Here is a 22254-nt window from a genome sequence, read left to right as displayed (position 1 = left end):
GAAATAACAATCCAGGTTAACATAACCCAGCGCAACAGACTAACGTGCGCATAACATGAAACGGAATAAACAATGCTACACGAAGACATGGAGGAAACAGAGGGTTACATACACAATACATAATGAGGGAACTGAGAACCAGGTGTGTGGAAAAACAAGACAAGACAAATAAAAAATGGATAGGCGATGGCTTGAAGACCTGTGACGTCGACCGCCGAGCATCGCCCGAACAAGGAGAGGCATCGACTTCGGCAGAAGTCGTGACAAAGACAAAGTCCATATTATGGCAAGAACAGCTCAAATAAGCAAAGACAAAAGACAGTCCATCATTACTTTAAAACATGAAGGTCAGTCAATCCGGAAAATTTCAGTCGCGAAAACCATCAAGCGCTATAATGAAACTGGCTCTCAAGAGGACTACCACAGGAAGGGAAGAGGATACGCTCATTAGAGTTACCAGCCTCAGATTGCAGCCCAAATAAATGCTTCACCGAGTTCAAGTGACAGACACATCTCAACATCAACTGTTCAGAGGAGACTGCGTGAAACAGGCCTTCATAGTCAAATTGCTGAAAAAAACACTACTAAAAGACACCAATAAGAAGATGAGACTTGTTTCGGCCAAGAAACATGAGCAATGGATATTAGAACTTTGGAAATCTGTCCTTTGCTCTGATGAGTCCAAATTTGAGAATTTTGGTTCCAACCGCCGTGTCTTTGTGAGACGCAGAGTAGGTGAACGGATGATCTCTGCATGTATGGTTCCCACCGTGAAGCATGGTGTGTGGTTGCTTGGTGTTGGGGTGTTTTGCTGGTGACACTGTCAGTGATTTATTTAGAATAAACTTAACCAGCATGGCTACCACAGCATTCCGCAGAGATAGACTATCCCATCTGGTTGGGACAATCATTTGTTTTTCAAGAGGACAATGACCAAACACACCTCCAGGCTGTGTAAGGGCTATTTGACCAAGAAGGAGAGTGATGGATTGCTGTGTCAGATGACCTGGCCTCCACAATCACCTGACCTCAACCCAATTGAGATGGTTTGGGATGTGTTGGACCGCGGAGTGAAGGAAAAGCAGCCAACAAGTGCTCAGCATATGTGGGAACTCCTTCAAGACTGTTTGAAAAGCATTCCTCATGAAGTTGGTTGAGAGAATGCCAAGAGTGTGCAAAGCTATCATCAAGGCAAAGGATTGTTACTTCAAAGAATCTAAAATATATAATATGTATTGATTTGTTTAACACTTTTCTGGATACTACATGATTTCACATGTGTTATTTCATAGTTTTGATGTCTTCACTATTATTCTACACTGTAGAAAATATAAATAAATAAAGAAAACCCCTTTTGCCTGGTAGTGTAAATATTTTTTTTAGACCAGAGGAAAGAGTGCCTCCAACCGGTCCTCCAACACCACTTCCAGAGTCATGTCTTCCCTAGACATTCCTAGGCTCCAGGAAACACAAGTGCTCATGAGGGGAGAGCCCTCCCTCGGTGTGGGCCCGGTGGCACAGTTCGGGTGCCCTAATCTCTCTCTCTCTCTGATAGCCTCCCCACGTCCCCATTGCTTTGTGAGGGGTTTTGAGTGTTTGGCCTGCTAAATTTAGCCTATTGATGTAAGCTACATTTCATTGACAACAGACACAGAGACACACCCCCCAACAGATTGGCTTCAGTGGCTAGGAGTGTGAAGTTCAGGTTGGATCGAAACTACCTAGGTCGACCCCTGAGCCTCCTTGCCTTCCAGTCAAGGATCCAGTTTGTTTGAAAGACAAGACAGACAGGACACACACACAGGTATGGACAAGTCCCATCAAGGTGTGCAGTTGTGATTCCGAGGTATGGCAAAATAATAGTGTCAATGTTTTGTGCTTTGACCATTCACAACGAGTAACTCTGATTATGCTACTTTCTGATGTATTCAGTCATATTAACTTTATATATATATCTCACATCCCTTACTATCAAACATTTTAATTTTTTTGAGAAAACTTAACAAGAAGCTACAAAATAAATACAACTGTTAGGTTCTACCATAGTCACTCTGAAATAATGTTTCTATGTTTATGTTTTATTAAGAGCTGATTATGAACATTGTGTTCAATAACGTCTTTCAGGTTCTCATTATATTTCTCATGTTCCAAATGTTATTTTTAATTGTAAACAATTAAAGCACTATAAATGATATACATTTTAGTCATAACATTGAGAGTAAACATTTTGTACAACATGTCTGAAACATGGAAAATGCAAATAGGAAAACATGTTGGGGTAACATTGAGAGCTGTAGTGAAAGTTGGGATGTGAATACAAAAGGGCATTGCTGTTTTGTTTCATTTGTTTGCAAAGAAAAAAAATGCGCACAGTAAAAACATTTTTTACAGTTAAGTTGTGATTTTTTTAGGACTTCTGGAATTAGATTTAGGGTAACTAGGCTGTTGTATTTGTCACGGAAATATATCTTTTTTTTTCAAATGCCATCGTGACAAATTATTTATTTTTATTTTGTCAAATGCCATCGTGCCGAATGATTTTAAAAATTTTTGTCAACCCTGGGACGCAATGTTCACCCCTCACCCAACACTGATGATTCACAACGCTGAAATCCATGTGACACATCATCTAGCATTCGTTACAAGGTTGTTTTAAAGTAAGTGTTGACTTTGCTCTTCAAGCGCAAACAAGGAATTACACCTGCCAATCTGAGTTATATGAGTGAGATGTAATGTTTTGGTTTGGGGTTGACAGAAACCCTGTCCTTGAATTAAATGCCATAATGCCAAGCTAATGCTATCATAAACCTGACATGAAGGCCATCATAATATTTTATGACTGTTTTCTCACAGGACATTAATGGAATATCATAATGCGGTCTAAACAGCATGCAGTAGTTATCCGATAGGTCAACCAGTGTTGCAAGTGCCATGTGAGCGTTACAACTTTACTTCAAACCCTCACTAACAGCAATCTTATTTTATTTATAGAAGTACAGTATGTTGGCTCTCTAATGTTCAGTTCATATCAACACCACAATTTGAAAAGATTTTCCGCTGGGGTAGAACAGAGAGTACATCCTGTGTCCTTTATGTGTTTCCAGTTCCCAGGGGAAAATCGTGTGCCACCCTTCCCAAAGCCAAAATGTCGCAATTCTGTACAATGCCAGCTGGAGAGAGGAAGGTGCATGCAGAGGCTATATCTTGAGAGGTCCACTGTGCCAATTGTATGATCTGGGCCAGGGCTCAACGACAGCCTCAACAGCAAAGAGAATCAAACCTCTTCTGGTGGAGGGCAGTCATTCATATCCGGGTTGAACATGTCAGGGCCGTTTCTCTAGCGGTTGCCATTTAAAGCTAATGGGGATGTTTTACTACCTATGGCAACAAATCCTTCTGTTGTTGTCCTTTTGAAACTGCTATTTTGGGGCGGGTGAGGTGGGGAGTTGTGCAGGGCAGAGTTGGACAACTGTGCGTAGCGATTTAGGGGACTGAGGGTTTGCGACAGCTGAAGTACATTCTGTCTGGGTATAGCTCATTGAAGCAGCATCATGTTCAGCCTAATAGGAAAAATAACATAATACAAATTGAATTCAATAAGAAATAATACATACAAAATTGTAAGACTGCATTTGTCTCAATCGGAGTTGAAAATTCACAAAATGTACCTAGACTTTCTAGAACCCGCAAATAGCAAGTAGCGTTAGCACTGTTGAGTGCAAATTAATGGAAATTCACAAGGCTGTGGTTGCATTGTCCAAAGAGCATACCTAAATCAACTCAACGCACAATTTTGTTTAATAACCATACAATGAAGAATTAACTATTGCAGTATACTGTATGTTGAGGCAACCAATTATTATTAAACACGTGCAACCTTTTATCATATTGTGATGCTTACTATACAGCTTGGTTTGAAGCTACGTTCATTTGATTTAGGCATGCTAATTTCTCAGCAGAAAGCATTTTGAAGTTACGCTATGTCATTGATATTATCCCTTCAGATGATATCAGAATAATAATGTTAATGAACCTTTCCTCTGATAAAGGTCTCGCTGTAATCATAAATTATGAAAAATGCATGCTATGTACATTATGTCTTAGAGAGAGTGCCAGAAAATATATATATACTGTATATATTTGGGGAGACGATATATTTTGTGCAACAAAGACATAAAAATACAGTCTTGGGGGAATCTTGAAGGTCACGGTTGCTTTACTTTTAGAGTAGTAGACTCATGAGATCACCATATATGACATCATTATACAGCTGGAAAACATCCGGTTTACAATGCCCAATAACAAAATCCGACTGCCAATACTGCACTATTAGCTCATCCTAATATGGGTGTACAGTATCTCAAAGGATGGCACAAATTGCAAAGAACCAATAGTGGCGGTTTTGGACAGATTTAAATTCTGTTGTTATTTATGTCTGTAAACAGGAAGTTGCCCTACTGTGTTAGATGATGTCACATTGCTGAGTCTACCTTTAATGTAAAGTCAGTCATGGGCATCTACTGGAACTTGTTTGAATTATTTTTCCAGGGGACACCATGGACCTGGGGATAAAGGTTAGCACTCCCAAAGACATCATGCTGGAGGAGCTGTCACTGCAATCCAACAGAGGCTCTCGTCTTTTCAAAATGCGCCAGCGAAGATCAGAGAAATACACGTTTGAAAGTATCCAAAATGAGGCAAACGTGCAGCTGAGTGTAAGGACTTTTACATGTACATTTGTGTAATTTAGTAATCTAAACGCTCTTATCCCAAAGACCAACAATAAGTGGATGCAAATATGGAGACTTATACAACCACAAAATACAACACACCTCACAACTCACATTCACTACCAATATCATACATCTGGGTTATGCCACACCATCCATCTTTGATAGACGGGTCATATGGATAGTGTTGCGGGTCGCTTGTTCCGCCGCTGTGAGACTGGAGCAGAAAAAGCTGTGACAGGCAGGGTCTTGTTTGTAGAGTTTCAGACCAGAGTTTTACACTCAACTTCAGGACTGGCACTAGGACGAAATCCATGGAGGGCACCTGAAATTAAAGATGTTCACAACTCATATTACTTTATAGCCCTTATAACACAAGGTAGATATTGGTCCCACTACGACATACAAGTGTATTCGAAATGCAGCCGTAGGTTACACCTAAACCGTAGCCTATCAAAAATAATGTCACATATATAATAGTAGATGTAAACACAAGATGAAATTGAAAATAGTTTGATGGGTGACAATATTAACATTTGTCAAACAGTGAATGAAGACCAAGAAACAGAGTGCAGCCTCTTTACCATGAGGCACGGAATGGAACGCAATCACGCATATTTTTTTTTTTGTACAAAAAGGCAACCTCAGAACCTCATCATACAGTCACACGCAAGCCCATGATTTTTTATGTCTATATAGAGTCGAAAAGACGACATCTTATTAAAGGGTGCCGGCACTTCCTGATTTTGCCTCATTTTAGATTTGGTTCATTAAGAAATGTTAACGGCCATGACAGAATTAAAACTTGAGTTGGTTTCGGGGTGTGGTTTGATATCGGTATCTCGGCGTGTGTTTGCAGGTGGGAAGAGTAAGTCAAATTATTTAGCCAATTAGCTTCAGCTGGCTGGCGAGCAACTGTGGCAAAATTAGTTTGACATTGGATAGCCTATCTGGGGTGATAGTTAGAGACCGGCAATAAATGTAAATTAGAAAATATGTTCATGTTTCACACCTTTCAGTTCTCATTAAATGCTTTCAATATTTGTATATTAATTTATACAATGTATTATTGGTCTGAGGTTTTTAAGTCATTTAAATTTGGAGCTATTGGAATTTGAATATATATATTGTCCCATGCTTCTACACCTGCATTGCTTGCTGATTGGGGTTTTAGGCTGGGTTGTTGTACAGCACTTTGAGATATCAGCTGATGTAAGAAGCGCTATATAAATACATTTGATTTGATTTAAATTGTGTAATTTACCGATAGTCCCTAATATCCATAGGGATATCCAAAGTCAACCCACATTTACAACAGGCATTACAATCAGATTGCACTCAGAATTGATTTTTAATTGTGCTGCCAGGTGTGGGTATGTGCGCAGGATTGAAACAAACCCAAACTTAATTTACGTTGTAATGCAGTCCTGACCAGTCTCACAAAACTCAGTTTTGGATGAGACAGACTTTATGAGACTGACTTTATGACCTTAATCCTATTTACACATGCCCGGTTTTGCCAGCCTGTAATGCCGAGTCTGATTATATCAGACACACAGTTATTATTATATCTTGGATATTATGGGTTGAGGGTGTAAGGGTTGAATCCTGGGATCACATTATTGGATCTCTGGACTTTGGGATTTCAAAAGTATTTGTGATTATTTTCATTTACAGTACAGTAACAATGTTTCATTGTTTACTTGGATCCAAAAGTGCTTTAATGCAACCATATTCCCGGATTTTAAATATGTTTCTGAGTGACTCATGGTTGCATTAATGATGCGTGCACCCAGACAAAAGTGTTAGAACATATGGGAGATATGGAGAAACATTTCTCTGCACCTACTCTGGCCAGAGGCTCCTGGAGCACTTTGCTCAAGAAATTCTATGTCGCTTATCAGTGCTTGCAGATAGTGTGTGTGTGTGTGTGTGTGTGTGTGTGTGTGTGTGTGTGTGTGTGTGTGTGTGTGTGTGTGTGTGTGTGTGTTTGTTACAGAAAGTATTCACACCCCTTGACTTTTTCCACATTTTGTTGTTTTATAGCCTGAATTTGAAATTGATTAAATGTAGATGTTTTTGTCACTGGCCTACTGTCATGACTTGCCCTCCTGGATGGAGATCAAAGGTGCCGGCTAATCAAAGGTTTCAATACCACCCTCTCCTGGGGGAGTTGGCCAGTTATATGATGGTCGTAAATGCCTTGCAGGAACTTTCTCTCCCTTGCCATGCAGTATTTAGGGGAAAGAACCCTTTTGTTACAAAAGAGATTCGTCCCGGCAAAACTCCAACATCCAAAAGTGGATAATGAAACAATATTTTTAACACAAAGAATGTGGAAATGGTCGGGAGGGACATAAAGAACAATCATGTCAGATCACTTTATTTTGTGATGTCATTAAATATGTTATAATGGAAACATTGTAACTTTAAGAGTTTTCACAATGTATATGTCAGAGTTGTAAAACGTATGATTAAATATGAAACTATTTGTGAGAAGATGAAATGTGATTTTAGCCTTCTAAATGAGATAATTGCTTTTCATATTAAGTTTTACCCAGTCGGTAGCCACGCCCACGTGAGCACAGACATTATGCTAAAAGGATGGAACGCCTCTTTTGCCAGAGTGCTTATAAAGGACTCCTAAAGAATTAACATATTAGACCAGTACATTGCCGGGTTGCTACTGGTGTGTAAAATGGTTTAAAATTACTAGACCAGTACATTGCCGGGTTGCTACTGGTGTGTAAAATGGTTTAAAATTACTAGACCAAAACATGCCGGGTTGCATATCGGTGTGTAAAGTGGTTCTTGCTGTACCCTGAATAATAAACCATTGACACCAGACAGCATGGAGGGTTGGCTACACGTTGAAATGGTTGCAGTTTAAATATAGTCCAATGTGACCACAGCATGAGCGGAATGATACAAAATGGTAAGACCCTCTGAAACTCAACAGGGAAGAAGAAGACTAAGACATGCATCGCCTGCAGCTTTGCATGTAATGTATTCTAGGAAACTCGACCGAAGAAGAGAAAATAAGAACATTTCCCTCTCAACACCGTGCGGTATGTCTGATGTATCCATTCTAAAGAACAAAGAAAGCCTACTACAACAACTGAGGACATTGTGAACTCTGGTGAACAACCAGTGACTTCTTTCGAACTGACTCCCCATAGATGGACCGGGCGATTTCAACAGAGAGAGATGACAAAGAAATACAAGTGTAAATGTATATACATTGCAATTATTTTTGAATGAGCAATCGTTCATGTGCAAAGTATTTACATTCCCATGAGCATAGTTATCCAACTGTATGTACAATGTTTCCCACTCTATATCTGTCCCCACCCCCTCGCCATTGTGTAACAAGCCGTCATATCAGGTTAGTCCACTAGGGACTTTTCATTGCATTATGTTAGTAATCAACATACACTCTATCCTGTGTTTGTGTTTATGTAATTCTGTGTGATTATTTAGTTAGTTAGTAAATATTAGTAAAAATATGTGTATCGCTGAATCATCATTTTAGACTAGGGTTCGTGCAGATTTGAAGTCAACGTTGTTCAGAATGAGACTGATATGGGGTAATAATAATAACTAATGGATGACTGGTAGGATAACGATATATTCTGATATATTCTTGAGTTAATTCGGGAAACTGTAACTCATTAAACATACTTTTTCTGTGGTGCTTGCTAATGAGTTAATTATTGCATGATACATTTAATCACGTCATTATTAAACATAGTTAATTGATTTGATAATATAGCTGTCATCACATGAATGATAGTCACGACACTACACACAATATCCCATAATGTCAAAGTTGAATTATGTTTTTAGACATTTTTACAAATTAATAAAAAATGAAAAGGTGAAATGTCTTGAGTCAATAATTATTCATTCCCTTCATTATGGCAAGCCTAAATAAGTTTAGCAGTAATGTTTTGCTTAACAAGTCATAATAAGTTGCCTGGACTCACTCTCTGTGTAATAATAGTGTTTAACATGACTTTTGAATGACTACCTCATCTCTGTACCCTACACATACATTATCTGTAAGGTCTCTCAGTCGAGCAGTGAATTTCAACCACAGATTCCATCACAAAGACCAGGGAAGTTTTCCAATGCTTGGCACCATTGGCAGATGGGTAAAAAAAATCTAAAAAGCAGAAAATTACTATCCTTTGAGCATGGTAAAGTTATTAATTTCACTTTGGATGGTGTATCAATACACCCAGTCACTACAAAGATACAGGTGTCCTTCCTACCTCAGTCGCGGAGAGGAAGGAAACTTCTCAGGTATTTCACCATGAGCCAATGGTGACTTTAATTAAGACAGTTACAGAGTTTAGTGGCTGTGATAGGAGAATGGATGGATAAACAACATTGTATTTACTCCACAATGCTAACCTAAATGACAGACTGAAAAGATGAAAGCCTACACAGAATAAAAATATTCCAAAACATGCATTCTGCTTACAATAAGGCGCTTATAAAGTTAATTTCTTAGCCAATTTTTGTTGCAGTTTAACTTATGTCCTGAATACAAAGTATTATGTTTTGGGGAAAATCTAACACAAAACCTCACTGAGTACCACTCTTCATATTTTCAATTATGGTGGTGTCTGCATCATGTTATGTGCATGCTTGTCATCAACATGGACTAGGGAGTTTTTTAAGATAAAAATAAACAGAATAGGGCTAAGCACAGGAAAAATCCTAGAGGAAAACCTGGTTCAGTCTGCTTTCCAGCAGACAATGGGAGACAAATTAACCTTTCAGCAGGACAATAACCTAAAACACAAGGTCAAATATACACTGGAGTTGCTTACCAAGACGACATTCGATATTCCTGATTGGCCTAGTTACGGTTCTGACTTTAATTAGCTTGAAGATCTATGGCAAGACTTAAAAATGGCTGTCTAGCAATGATCAACAACTATATTGTACAATCCAGGTATGCAAAGCTCTTAGAGACTTAAAGACTCACAGCTGTAATCGCTGCCAAAGGTATATGTATTGACAGTGGTGTGAATACTTATGTAAGTGAGATATTTCTGAATTTCATTTACAATGAATGTGCCAAAAACTTCAACCATATTTTAACTTTGTCATTATAGGATAGTGTGTGTAGATGTGTGAGAAAAAAATATATTTAATCAACTTTGAATACAGGCTGTAACACAACAAAATGTGGAATAAGTCAAGGGTATGAATACTTTCTGGATTATATGCATTATATGTTCATGTGTACATTGGTTAGATGCCAGTCCACAGGGGGTATACTGTAGCACTGCTAAATGACAAAAATGATTTGTTACATGTAAATATTTAGTATTGTGATTGTGTATCAACTATGGGGGGGGGGGATCTGGTTGCAAATTACTGTTTTTACTTTTGGCAACTGTTCAAATTGAGAAACATTGCACATAAAGTGCCATGTTCTCAACATTGCACATCAATTCTCAACATTGCAAACAAACATGCATTAGTTGCTATTTCAAGTCTTTTGATGGGCATTTTGGTGGTAGCTGATCCTGCTTTGATGTTATGCCCAAGCTTTAGCTCAGTGTGCTAAGTTAACATGGTCGTAAAACCTACGATCGATCTACCCATTTACCTAGTGGGTCTCATTTACTCAAAGTGAACAATTCGTTGCAGATAATCCCCAAATGAATAAATGAGATCAGAACTGAGCAAAAGGGTAAAGCTTTGCTGATAACAAAATACTTTCCATTTTTTTCCAGAGGGATCTGCTAGCTGAGAATGTAGACAGTGCCGAAAACAAAGAGGGATCAAAAATACTTCCTTACACTCCCGCCCCAGGAAACCCTTCAAATCCAGAAAGCATTGCACCAGGTATGTAGCTACCACATCAATATTCTAAATCTATGAATGCTTATAAGGCGGAATAATATAGTTTAAGGGAATAATAAGGGCTTATTAAAATATCTTTATTTCATTATTACGTAGTGTTAAGCATGAGTAACGCTTCACTTGAAGGGATCCTACATAAGGACTTCATAAGACATTCACAACTCATGCATACTGCATTCATAAGTAAATGTCGCTTTTCAACAACTAGAAATTGATATGTATGCTATTTCTTGCAATTGTTGACATGAACATTTATGAGCTGCTTATGTACTGTTTATGAAGGGGTTGTGAATGCATTTTTAAGGCCCTATTTAGATGTTCATGTTACCTCTAAGGACCAGTCTAATTCCCCATAGTGACTCAGCAGACCTCTGGCCTTTAAGCAGGCTAAATGAGAAGCATTTCCTTTCCCTGCATTAAATTGTCAGCAGGAGATACCAACAGAACACTCTTATAGAATCTGATGTGACCAAGCATGGTGTCAACCCATGTCAACTGGACCAACCCGCTTTTCACACAAAGGATGAACGCACACTTATGGTGTGCACTATTTTAAGACATGAGCTAATGATGGACCAAATTGTCTCAATCTGCCAGTGTTGAGTCTACATCACCTTTTTCACTGCTCTAGTTTATACTGTTATTAGATTATAGTGGCTATTGATAAAACAGCACCGCCACAGTCATTTTGACACCTATTTTGTTTTCCAAGCAATAAAAAACAGGTAATACTAAACAAAAATGTACCATTTTTTTTTTATGTCTTGATGAAATTAGCATGGAGGAACAGGTGGTAACAACGGAGTGACTAAAGTGTTGTGTTTGTTACCTTGCTCTGTCTACATCAGGGATCATCAACTAGATTCAGCCGTGAGCTGATTTTTTTCCTGGAGCGGATGGTCGGGGGGCCGGAACAGAATTACAAATCATTTGTGGACTGCAAATTGACTGCACGAACCCCAAACAGATATAATGTTTAACTAAAACATAATCATTCCAGCCTTGCTTACATTTGTATATGATCCCGTGTCTCTCTATAATGCTTGGGAATACTTGGGAACAGATTTCTAAAATTACAATCACTTGGAGCTGATATCCTGGTGTTTGTACAGTCTTTTATGTCCAGCAATGAAAATTCAACACAAAAAAACTTGGCGGGACGCCAGTTGGGGAACCCTGGTCTGGACAAAATACAGGCTCAATGCCCTTGTACTTTTTCACATTTCTTGTGCAAAGACGACAAGCAAGAAATTGCCAGTAATCATGTATCGCACTAAAGTCCAACCGCACAAATATACTAATGTATTGATAGGATAAGTGAGTGTCTATACACTGCACTGTTGGTCTTATGATTATATCTTCTTGGCATGTATCTCAGGATATGGAGGCCCCTTGAAGGATGTCCCTGCAGAGACGTTCAACTCTACAGCTATACCCAAGTCCTACCACTCCCCTTGGGAGCAAGCTATCATTAACGACCCCAACCTGGCCGAGACCCTCAATATCAGGATGCCTGTCCCTGAACCCAGACCAGAGGCTCCTGAATACAAGAGCTTTAACAGGTGAAGTGTTCTGAGGAGAGTTTTCAGACAACTGCTATTCAACAACTTAAGCCAAAGATTTCCGAGCTACTTGAACATACTGCATCAGCCATGCACTTCTCTCAATGGCAGACTTTGAGTTAACTATGCAAATTTCAAGGTTGGGATAGTACTCTCAGTAGATCGGTTCCTCAGTACTTGACATTGATATTGCAAACATTTCAATGGAATTAAATGGTTTTCTTATAAAACAGTTCAGATTCACTGTTACATGGATGCACTACTGTAATGCTCCATAAAAAGCCAGCTTTCTATATTCTATGCAACCGTCACATCTTTAAAGATCTTCATTTTGATTTTGCATTCACTCTTGTATCTCTACATCTGATTTCCAGGGTGGCCACACCGTTTGGTGGTTTCGACAAAGCCCCCCAGAGCAGTGGGATCACGTTCAAGCTCCCCGAGATCGACCTGAACCTCCCCAACTACTCTGAGCTCCAGGACCCAGGGGTGAAACGGCCCACCTTCAACAGGGTCGCCCAGGGATGGATAACCGACGGCATCCCACTGATCCTGCCCACCGTGCCTCTGGAACCTATGCCCATCCCTGAGTCCGATGACCTCTAGATGACCTTTAAATGACCCATAAATACCTGGAAAGACAAGAGAGCACCGGTCCAACAAGATCCACTGCTGGCACCTCTAACCTTACTGCCTGATCTGCGATATAGGGGTCGGAGCTGAAGCCTAAATCATGATTTTTGAATATGTGCAACCGACGACGAACTGATGGTTTCAAATAGGGGTTCCCTGCTGTCCTGTTTCAATTCTGTGCCATTTGCATGAGTAATGATACTGATGGTTAGTTTTGCATTGTGTATTCAGAGAATAACATGTAAATAAATAGCACACATGACAGAAATGTTATTGAAATGTCTAAGAGAAAAAATATGAGTAATACATTGAAACTCCAATACATCTTTTGGCTTATATTGGACATCAGATATAAAAGTATCTTTGTCTTTAATTATGTAGACATGTTGCCTATTAATCTTTTAGAATGGGCTTATCGATGTGCAAATAAAAATGTATATCTCTTTTCATGACATTGTATAATTAATTGGCTTTTGTAAATCAATGTGTGGTTTGGATATGTGGAACAAATGAACTTGTTATGTACAGTACTTTGACTTCAAACACAATTCCTGCAAATTAAAAGAAAAGTAAGTGGGCTACAGTGTACATGCTATTTGTTAATTAGTAACAATACAGCATTCATTTTGAAAGTATTGCTTAAGCAACGTACCTATCGGAAGAAAAAACAATACCGAGTTACAGTACGCTAACATTAAAGAACCAACACATACCAAATTGAATCGGAAAATAGTTTCACTGATTTCGTAACAATTCCCTGATTTCAAATATTTTTTAAAAAGATAGGACAATGCTTAGTTATTTCAGGGTACTACCCAGGAACTGTATGACCAACTACAGACCAACAACCATACACCAACAACAGTTGATGATGTCTGATCCACACACACACACACACACACACACACACACACACACACACACACACACACACACACACACACACAATCAGGTATTAAGGTAAGACCCAGATGCAGACAACGTCGAATTAACAATGGTTTAATAATGGGGCAAAGGTACAGGTCGGCAGGCAGGCTCATGGGCAGGCAGAGTGGTCAAGCAGGCGGGATCAGGACAGGCAATGGTCAAAACCAGGAGGCCAAGAAAAAGAGAGACTGGAAAAAGCAGGCGCTGAGACACAAAAACGCTGGTTGACTTGACAAACAAGAAGAACTGGCAACAGACAAACAGAGAACACAGGTATAAATACACAGGCGATAATGGGGAAGATGGGTGACACCTGGAGAGTTGGATTGGGTTGAATTAGCAAATAGCTTTATCCATAGCAATGTTGTTAGCATTAACTGCAGATGGTCATTTTCCATTGCATTTTCAACTCCACCAACAATTTTGTCACAAACTGTTGCATTAAATAGCAAATGTGCCTCCTCTGGTCTTGGCACCTGTGCTCTAGCCAACAGCTCGCATATGCGGTATGGGTATGCTGTGCAGACTGGCTAGTCTACATGATGAGATTATTATGGATAAGAGTAAGTATATTTTGATTTGTCAAATGGCAGTCAAGCATCGATCATCATGTCACCAGAATAAGACCTTCAATATTTATTGGAAAGCAGCATCAAGTTCATCACTGTGCACTTTCACCATCCTATGAAGTTCATCATAATTTATTTAATCTGTAGCCTAATAAACTGTGTAGCTTCCCAAGTCGTAGTGTGAGGCCCAGACATCATATCATTGTGTGTCTCAAAATGTATTTTCGTATGATTGTTATTATATCAAAATGTACGCATAAAGGCCTTTCCACCAACATTTTACAGACACAAAAATATCCCACCATGTTGAACAACCAAATGATCTGTCAGCACTTATAAAATTACACCGAGACTTCCTGTTTCCATCACAGCTGTTGTAATTTGTTCTTATGCGATAGGACTTTACTACCATAAAAACTGTGGATGGAAACGTGGTTATTGTGGCAATTCCTTCATAGGTTTATCTTCTCAAAAGGAGTCCATGGAATCAGCTGTTTCAGTAGGTCATGTCAGCATATTGCTAATATTAGCATCCCATTGGTTTCCATTCATTCGTTTAGCAATACCCAGAAAAATATTGAACATTGATTGTATTTCATGATGGTATGATATCACTACAGCTGCCGTAGATCTCATTTAATAAGAAATACTTTCGAACACAAATCATTACTTGAAACGATCAAAAGTTGGACAAGAGCTCCTCTCCCTTGCCTCCCAATGCTGAACAAGAAGCTTAAAAATGAGGGGAAAATGCACATAAAGAGAGTTACAAAATTTGGGCTAGAAATCGTTTTAAATGTTTCAAACATTAATTTCAACTTGAGAGCCTGTCAAATATAATTGTGTCAGAGTCAGACAATGGTTCTGCCACATTTCAAGATCTAATGGGAAGGAAGACATGTTCCCGATCAGTGGTCCTGCACCGTGCATTTTTGTGGGAAATTAGCATAGGCGTACTAGTCACAACAAATGCAACGGTGCTTCCTGAGTTGTGGATAGCGGACTGAAATATAGGCCATGGGCCTGCATATGCCATTTTATTCAATTTAATTGTATTGTTTAGGAGTGCTGGAGGTTGGTCTACTCTATTGACTGGTCAACACAGGATTGAATCCCCAATATGGAAGTTTCTGAACTATACTTCCCCTCTGTCTCTCTCGCTCTAATTTCTCAACTAAAGCAGCAACAACAAAAAATAACACTGCAAAAACATAATTATCCTTTAAAAATGTTTTTTTGTTTGTTTTTGTGACAATCGATAGAGTTGAGAACTAAAGCTAAATAATACATTTTGTGTGCACTACGTCATCACGCACTGATTTTTATCCTCAACAAGTCAGTTTGGTGGAAATACACCACTGGTGGGAACATTTTAGAATATTAGCATGAAAATCTGTTGCCAATTGGATGAAAACCTAGATACTAAGCACGTTTTCATCCACAGTTTTTATGCAAATAAAGTCATATCTTATTTAAAAAATAATAATGACAGCTTTGACAAAAACAGGAAGTTTTTGCTCGTTAGACATGGGATATTTTTGTGTAGGTAAAATTAATTATGCTGGAAATGGCGGTGGAAACGTCTTTATGGGTAAATATTGATATAATAACCATCATATATAAAAGTACATTTGGAGTCATGATGATATGGTGTGTGGTCCTCCCACTACCACTTGGGAAACCATGCAGTTCGTTAGGCTACAGATGAAATAAAATGTGACGAACTTCACAGGAAAGTGCTCGTGATGAGTGTGATCCTGCTATCCAATAAAATACAGAGGGTCTTATTCTGGTGACATTATGATCGATGCTTGACTGCCATTTGACAAAGAAAATATTCTCGCTTTTATCCATAATAATCTGATCATGTAGACTAGCCATCCCGCATAGTCTACCTGCACTGTATTTGTAAACTGTTGGCTAGAGCGCAAATGCCAAGCCCAGAGTAGGCGCATTTGCTATTTTATGCAACAGTTTTTGTGACAAAACTATCTGTAGAGTTGAAAATGTGATGGGAGCACATTGAACTTTTATCAACAAGTGTGCATATTCTTTATGCGTATTTTAGAATATTCGCATGCAAATCTGTCTCCGATTGGATGGATACCTAGCTATAGACATGGACTTTATTTCCCCCCTGAATGTTTTTATCTCGAGGAAAATGGTCTTTAGATAATTGTATTTGATAATTGCAAACATCAAAGCTTAATATAGAAAGCCTCGACAATTACAACGTTACATGCTGCAGTCAGCCTGATAGTGAAACAGTGTTTTTGAGAGTCATGTGAGTTCTACTCTCACCTCAAATGGGACAAACCAAACGCCGAATGCTTGTGTCTGCTCTGCGAGACAAGCGATTTGCCATCAAGTGCAACCATGCGGCGGAGATATCTCTTTGTGAATTGCAGTAGGCTACTGCACACTCGGGGCGGATTTTGACCTCGCTACTCTCGAAGCATCACTAATCTGCGGATGACATTCATGCATAGACCATTACTGGATTTATTTCCAGAAATTATTTCCGCTATTGAACCGAAAACGTAAAAACAGCAAGGACATTATCAGGCTAGAATAAGACAATAGACAAAACGTATTCGGGTATGACGGTTAAAATGCCGGTTGGCATTGTATCACTGCACTGGCGTTGCAATTTATTGTAGCAATGCAGACCTTAATACTGCATTTGCACACAGATTCCATCCACCAGTACTGCCTGACATTATCCACGAGCGAGTCCGGGTAGTCTATTGCAGTCATTTTTGCTTCAACAGTTTGTAGGTGACACAACTTGTGGGAATCTAATGTTGACAGCCTAGCTGTTTTGGGAGATATTTTATATCGGTCAAATATTATCGACGAGATACAGTGAGTATTGCATGTGTGTTATAACATTTTTATCTAACGGGTATGTTTTTCTTTGATGCAGTGATGCGAGTTGCGGTTAATAAATCCGTTCCCCCATAACACGCATGCGTCCTAACAGGTGTAAATTGCACGATATGCAATGGCATCTGAAGTAGCCCTATGCATGGTAGAAAAGACCCCTCATGTTCGTGTAAACTCCTCGCTATTTAGAATAATACAGTGGATGGCGAATTATAGGCTAAACGAAGTCATATGAAGTTTTAGGTTATAATTATAGGGCTATGATACGGATCCTTTTTCTATTTGAAGAATACACCACATGTGCAGATAAGCAAATGTAATCATATTTGTTAATGTCTGCTTGTGATTATTCAGGCTTATATGTATACCACTTTTTGGTCACAACGTAGGCTGGATACACTTGCCTGGATACCAGGTTTGGGCTCAATTCGAATTGAAGGCAGTGTATACAGTAAACATTTTGTACATTTTGTAAATATGTGATTGTTACAAGCAAAAACATCTCACTTGCAAATAGTAGAAGTAATGACAAACATGGGTCAGCTACAGGTGCAGTCAGATATTATGCTGAAGTTAAGTGATGGCAAACAGAACATGAAAGGATAGTTCACCGAAAACACATCTCATTTCATGCATAACATAAATGAATGTATCGGTAGGTGGGATGTTCTGTCATGTTGCTTATTCTTATCCAACCCATTCAGATCTGACTAACAGGTTGTTTCGGGACAAGACTTTAGCTTTTTAAAACCAAGCAGCAGCCCTATCCAGAAACAAACATCATCTAGCCCCTACATCTAGGTAGTTATGAGGCAATATGGCTAGAATTCCACCCACTAATCAGATGGAAAGATGGAGCTATTGCTTCTGGCTCTTGTATGATCTCTGAAGTAGGTTTGTAGAGCACTTTGGGTTGGGATTTACTTGTCTTAATACAGGGCTTCTTGTTTATCACATTACTATTATTAGGAGGTATGGGTTGCATCCCAAATGGCACTCTAATCCCCATATAGTGCCCTATGGGTCCTTGTCAAAAGTAGTTCAAAGGGAATAGGGTGCCATTTGGGACACAGGTACAGTATTAATGGGAGTTACACTACTTCCTGCTCATTGTTCCATGGCACATCTGAGATCTGACTACAGTTGAAGTTTACATACACTTAGGTTGGAGTCATTAAAACTTGTTTTTCAACCACTCCACAAATTTCTTGTTAACAAACTATAGCTTTGGCAAGTTGGTTAGGACATCTACTTTGTGCTTGACACAAGTAGTTTTTCGAACGATTGTTTACAGACAGATTATTTCACTTATAAGTCACTGTATCACAATTCCAGTGGGTCAGAACTTTAAACAAAAGGCACAGTCAAATTCCAGAAAATGATGTCATGGCTTTAGAAGCTTCTGATAGGCTAATTGACATTGTTTGAGTCAGTTGGAGGTGTACCTGTGGATGTATTTCAAGGCCTACCTTCAAACTCAGTGCCTCTTTGCTTGACATCATGGGAAAATCAAAAGAAATCAGCCAAGACTTCCGAAAAAAATAGACCTCTACAAGTCCAATTGCAATTTCCAAATGCCTGAAGGTACCACGTTTATCTGTACAAACAATAGTACGCAAGTATAAACACCATGGGACCAAACAGCTGTCATAACGATCAGGAAGGAGACTCGTTCTGTCTCCTAGAGATGAACGTACTTTGGTGCAAAAAGTGCAAATCAATCCCAGAACAACAGCAAAGCACCTTGTGAAGATGCTGGAGGAAACAGGTACAAAAGTGTCTATATCCACAGTAAAACAAGTCCTATATCGACATAACTTGAAAGACCGCTCAGCAAGGAAGAAGCCACTGCTCCAAAACCGCCATAAAAAATCCAGACTACGGTTTTCAACTGCACATGGGGACAAATATTGTTATTTTTGGAGAAATGTCCTCTGGTCTGATGAAACAAAAATAGATCTGTTTGGCCATAATGACCATCGTTATGTTTGGAGGAAAAAGGGGGAGGCTTGTAAGCCGAAGAACACCATCCCAACAGTGAAGCACGAGGGTGGCAGCAACTTGTTGTGGGGGTGCGTGGCTGCAGGAGAGACTGGTGCACTTCACAAAAATGATGTGGATATATTAAAGCAACATCTGAAGACATCATTCAGGAAGTTAAAGCTTGGTCACAAATGCGTCTTCCAAATGGACAATGACCCCAAGCATACTTCCAAATTTGTGGCAAAATGGCTTAAGGACCACAAAGTCAAGGTATTGGCGTGGCCGTCACAAAGCCTTGACCTCAAACCTATATAAAATGTGTGGGCAGAACTGAAAAATCATATGCGAGCAAGGAGGCCTACAAACCTGACTCAGTTACATTAGCTCTGTAGCTCTGTCAGGAGGAATGGGCCAAAATTCACCCAACTTATTGTGGGAAGCTTGTGGAAGGCTAGCCGAAGCGTTTGACGCAAGTTAAACAATTTAAAGGCAATGCTACCGAATACTAATTGAGTGTATGTAAACTTCTGACCCACAGGGAATGCTATGAAGTAAATAAAAGCTGAAATTAATCATTCTCTCTACTATTATTCTGACATTTCACATTCTTAAAATAAAGTGGGGATCCTAATTGACCTAAGACAGGGACTTTTTACTAGGATTAAATGTCAGTTGAGTTTAAATGTAAATTCCAACTTCAACTTTATATTGTCAGACAGGAGGAGAATAACCATCTGTCAAGGAAATTGTGGCCGTTTGGACCCAGCAAATATTATAGAATATAAACTATTATGTGTTATGTACAGTAGCCCATAGCCAACTCTTAGAGAAGAGGATGAGAAAAGTTTACCAGTAACACTTTGCTTTAATTTGCACTTATACCTGTGTATTACTGTACTTACTACAATAACAACATCGTAATAACATATTGTTTTAGTAATGCTTTACAATCACGTAGGGATAGAGATGGAGTTCAATATAGAATCAATTGTAATTACAGTGTTATTACACTCCTATAAGAGTAACCTGATGCTTTATAATGTGCCTCTGGTTTACCTACCAGTAGGATATCAGGTATATTACTTGGGTTGATGCCTAATCCTACTTCATATGGAATTAATTCTGTGGATTCCAGGAAAGCATCATGACTTGGCAGCATCACAGCTCAGCAACAATATCAGTAACCTGTCCTGTCTGTAATGTTTCAGGGTGCAGAGAAACCGTGTTTTGGTCCATTTGAATTGAAGGCAGTCAATTCCGAAAGTGATTTAAAATAAAACATAAAAACATTGAACAATTTTTGAAATGTATACACTATATATACAAAAGTATGTGGACACCCCTTCAAATTAGTCAATTCAGGTATTTCAGCCACACCTGTTGCTGACAGATGTATAAAATCTAGCAGACAGCGGTGCAATCCCCATAGACAAACATTGGCAGTAGAATGGCCTTACTGAAGAGCTCAGTGACTTTCAACGTGGCACCGTCACAGGATGCCACCTTTCCAACAAGTCAGTTCGTCGAATTTCTGCCCTGCTAGAGCTGCCTCGGTCAACTGTAATTGCTGTTATTGTGAAGAGGAAGCATCTAGGAGCAACAACGGCTCAGCAGAAAAGTGGTACCCACACAAGCTCACAGAATGGGCCCTCCGAGTGCTAATGCGTTTAAAAATCGTCTGTCCTCGGTTGCAACACTCACTACCGAATTCCAAATTGCCTCTGGAAGCAACGTCAGCACAAGAACTGTTCGTCGGGAGCTTCATGAAATGGGTTTCCATGGCCGAGCAGCCGCACATAACCTAAGATCATCATGCGCATGAGTGGTGTATAGCCATTGGACTCTGGAGCAGTGGAAATGCGTTCTCTGGAGTGATGAATCACGCTTCACCATCTGGCAATCTGACGGATGAATCTGGGTTTGGCGGCTGCCAGGAGAACGCTACCTGCCTGAATGCATAGTGCCAACTGTAAAGTTTGTTTTTCATGGTTCGGGCTAGACCCCTTAGTTCCAGTGAAGGGAAATCTTAAGGCTACAGCATACAATGACGTTCTAGACGATCCTGTGCTTCCAACTTTTTGGCAACAGTTTGGGGAGGGCCCTTTCCCAATTTAGTATGACAATGCCCCTGTGCACAAAGCGAGGTCCATACAGAAATGTTTTGTTGAGATTGGTGTGGAAGAACTTGACTGGCCTGCACAGAGCCCTGACCTCAGCCACACCGAACACCTTTGGGATGAATTGGAATGCTGACTGCGAGCCAGACCTTATCGCCCAACATCAGTGCCCGACCTCACTAATTATCTTGTGGCTGAATGGAAGCAAGTCCCCCGCAGCAATGTTCCAACATCTATTGGAAAGCCTTTCCAGAAGAGTGGAGGCTGTTATAGTAGCAAAGGGGGCATCAACTCCATATTGACTGCGAGCCAGACCTTATCGCCCAACATCAGTGCCCGACCTCACTAATTATCTTGTGGCTGAATGGAAGCAAGTCCCCCGCAGCAATGTTCCAACATCTATTGGAAAGCCTTTCCAGAAGAGTGGAGGCTGTTATAGTAACTCCATATTGATGCCCATGATGTTCGAAGAGCAGGTGTCCACCTACTTCTGGTCATGTAGTGTACCTTCTACTTTTCAGTATATTGAGAAGTCATTATAAATAGATGCTCTTTTTTCAATTATTGGATTGGAATGTCAGTTTACTTCCAGAATCGACTGACTTCCATTCAAATTGACCCCAACCCTGCAGGGAGCCTCATTGGCCTAATTAGCTAGCTATATGTGCTGTTTTGGTATGGGGAGTATCCAGACTTTCACACAGTCCTAATGTGATTAAATAATGTGATGAAATGCCAGGGGGTACTGTGTTTTTCAGTGCTGTGACAACCCGTGACTTGAAAAGCAGCAAATGCCTGTAAACTGGCTGTTGAATCTGTGCCCAAGTAGCCTATACGATTGTAACGTTGTCCACCCAGCTCAAGTCAATCAAAACACAGAGAAGCTATTGCAACCGTAGGCCTAGTCTCTATGGTCACGTATATAACAATCATCATCTAGATTCTATTTAGGTGTATGCAAAAT

At 39.6% G+C, this 22254-nt stretch overlaps 2 protein-coding genes across 3 annotated transcripts in view; both read left to right on the top strand.

The window, feature by feature from the left end:
* The first annotated feature begins 1481 nt into the window (after window positions 1–1481).
* On the top strand, window positions 1482–13257 carry LOC110497486 (myozenin-2). 2 transcript variants are annotated; one of them, XM_021573614.3, is made up of 5 exons: window positions 1482–1804; window positions 4549–4715; window positions 10484–10595; window positions 11992–12175; window positions 12550–13257. In XM_021573614.3, the coding sequence occupies exons 2-5, from the start codon at window positions 4557–4559 to the stop codon at window positions 12779–12781; spliced, it is 687 nt and encodes a 228-aa protein (XP_021429289.3). In that variant the 5' UTR covers window positions 1482–1804; window positions 4549–4556; the 3' UTR covers window positions 12782–13257. The 2 variants fall into 2 exon arrangements, with proteins under 2 accessions (XP_021429289.3, XP_021429290.3); XM_021573615.3 differs by having other exon boundaries at window positions 1682–1846.
* A 3026-nt stretch (window positions 13258–16283) lies between these two features.
* The window catches only part of LOC110497487 (ubiquitin carboxyl-terminal hydrolase 53-like), a 71447-nt gene continuing 65476 nt past the window's right edge, over window positions 16284–22254 (top strand). Inside the window, exon 1 of the mRNA XM_036954463.2 lies at window positions 16284–17169. The gene's annotated coding sequence lies outside the window, so the exon portion shown is untranslated. The remainder of the gene's footprint in view (window positions 17170–22254) is intronic.

The sequence above is a fragment of the Oncorhynchus mykiss genome, chromosome 19 (assembly GCF_057628025.1).
Source record: "Oncorhynchus mykiss isolate SJ-2025 chromosome 19, ASM5762802v1, whole genome shotgun sequence".
Lineage (NCBI taxonomy): Eukaryota > Metazoa > Chordata > Actinopteri > Salmoniformes > Salmonidae > Oncorhynchus > Oncorhynchus mykiss.
The sequence above is the reverse complement of the archived record's forward strand: the minus strand, read 5'-3'. Positions and strand labels throughout refer to the sequence as shown.

Coding starts and splice junctions, on each gene's coding strand:
- LOC110497486 (XM_021573614.3), top strand. CDS start 4,557: ATGGACCTGGGGATAAAGGTTAGCACTCCCAAAGACATCATGCTGGAG. Junction 4,716..10,483: donor AGGCAAACGTGCAGCTGAGT/GTAAGGACTTTT, acceptor ATTTTTTTCCAG/AGGGATCTGCTAGCTGAGAA. Junction 12,176..12,549: donor GAATACAAGAGCTTTAACAG/GTGAAGTGTTCT, acceptor TCTGATTTCCAG/GGTGGCCACACCGTTTGGTG.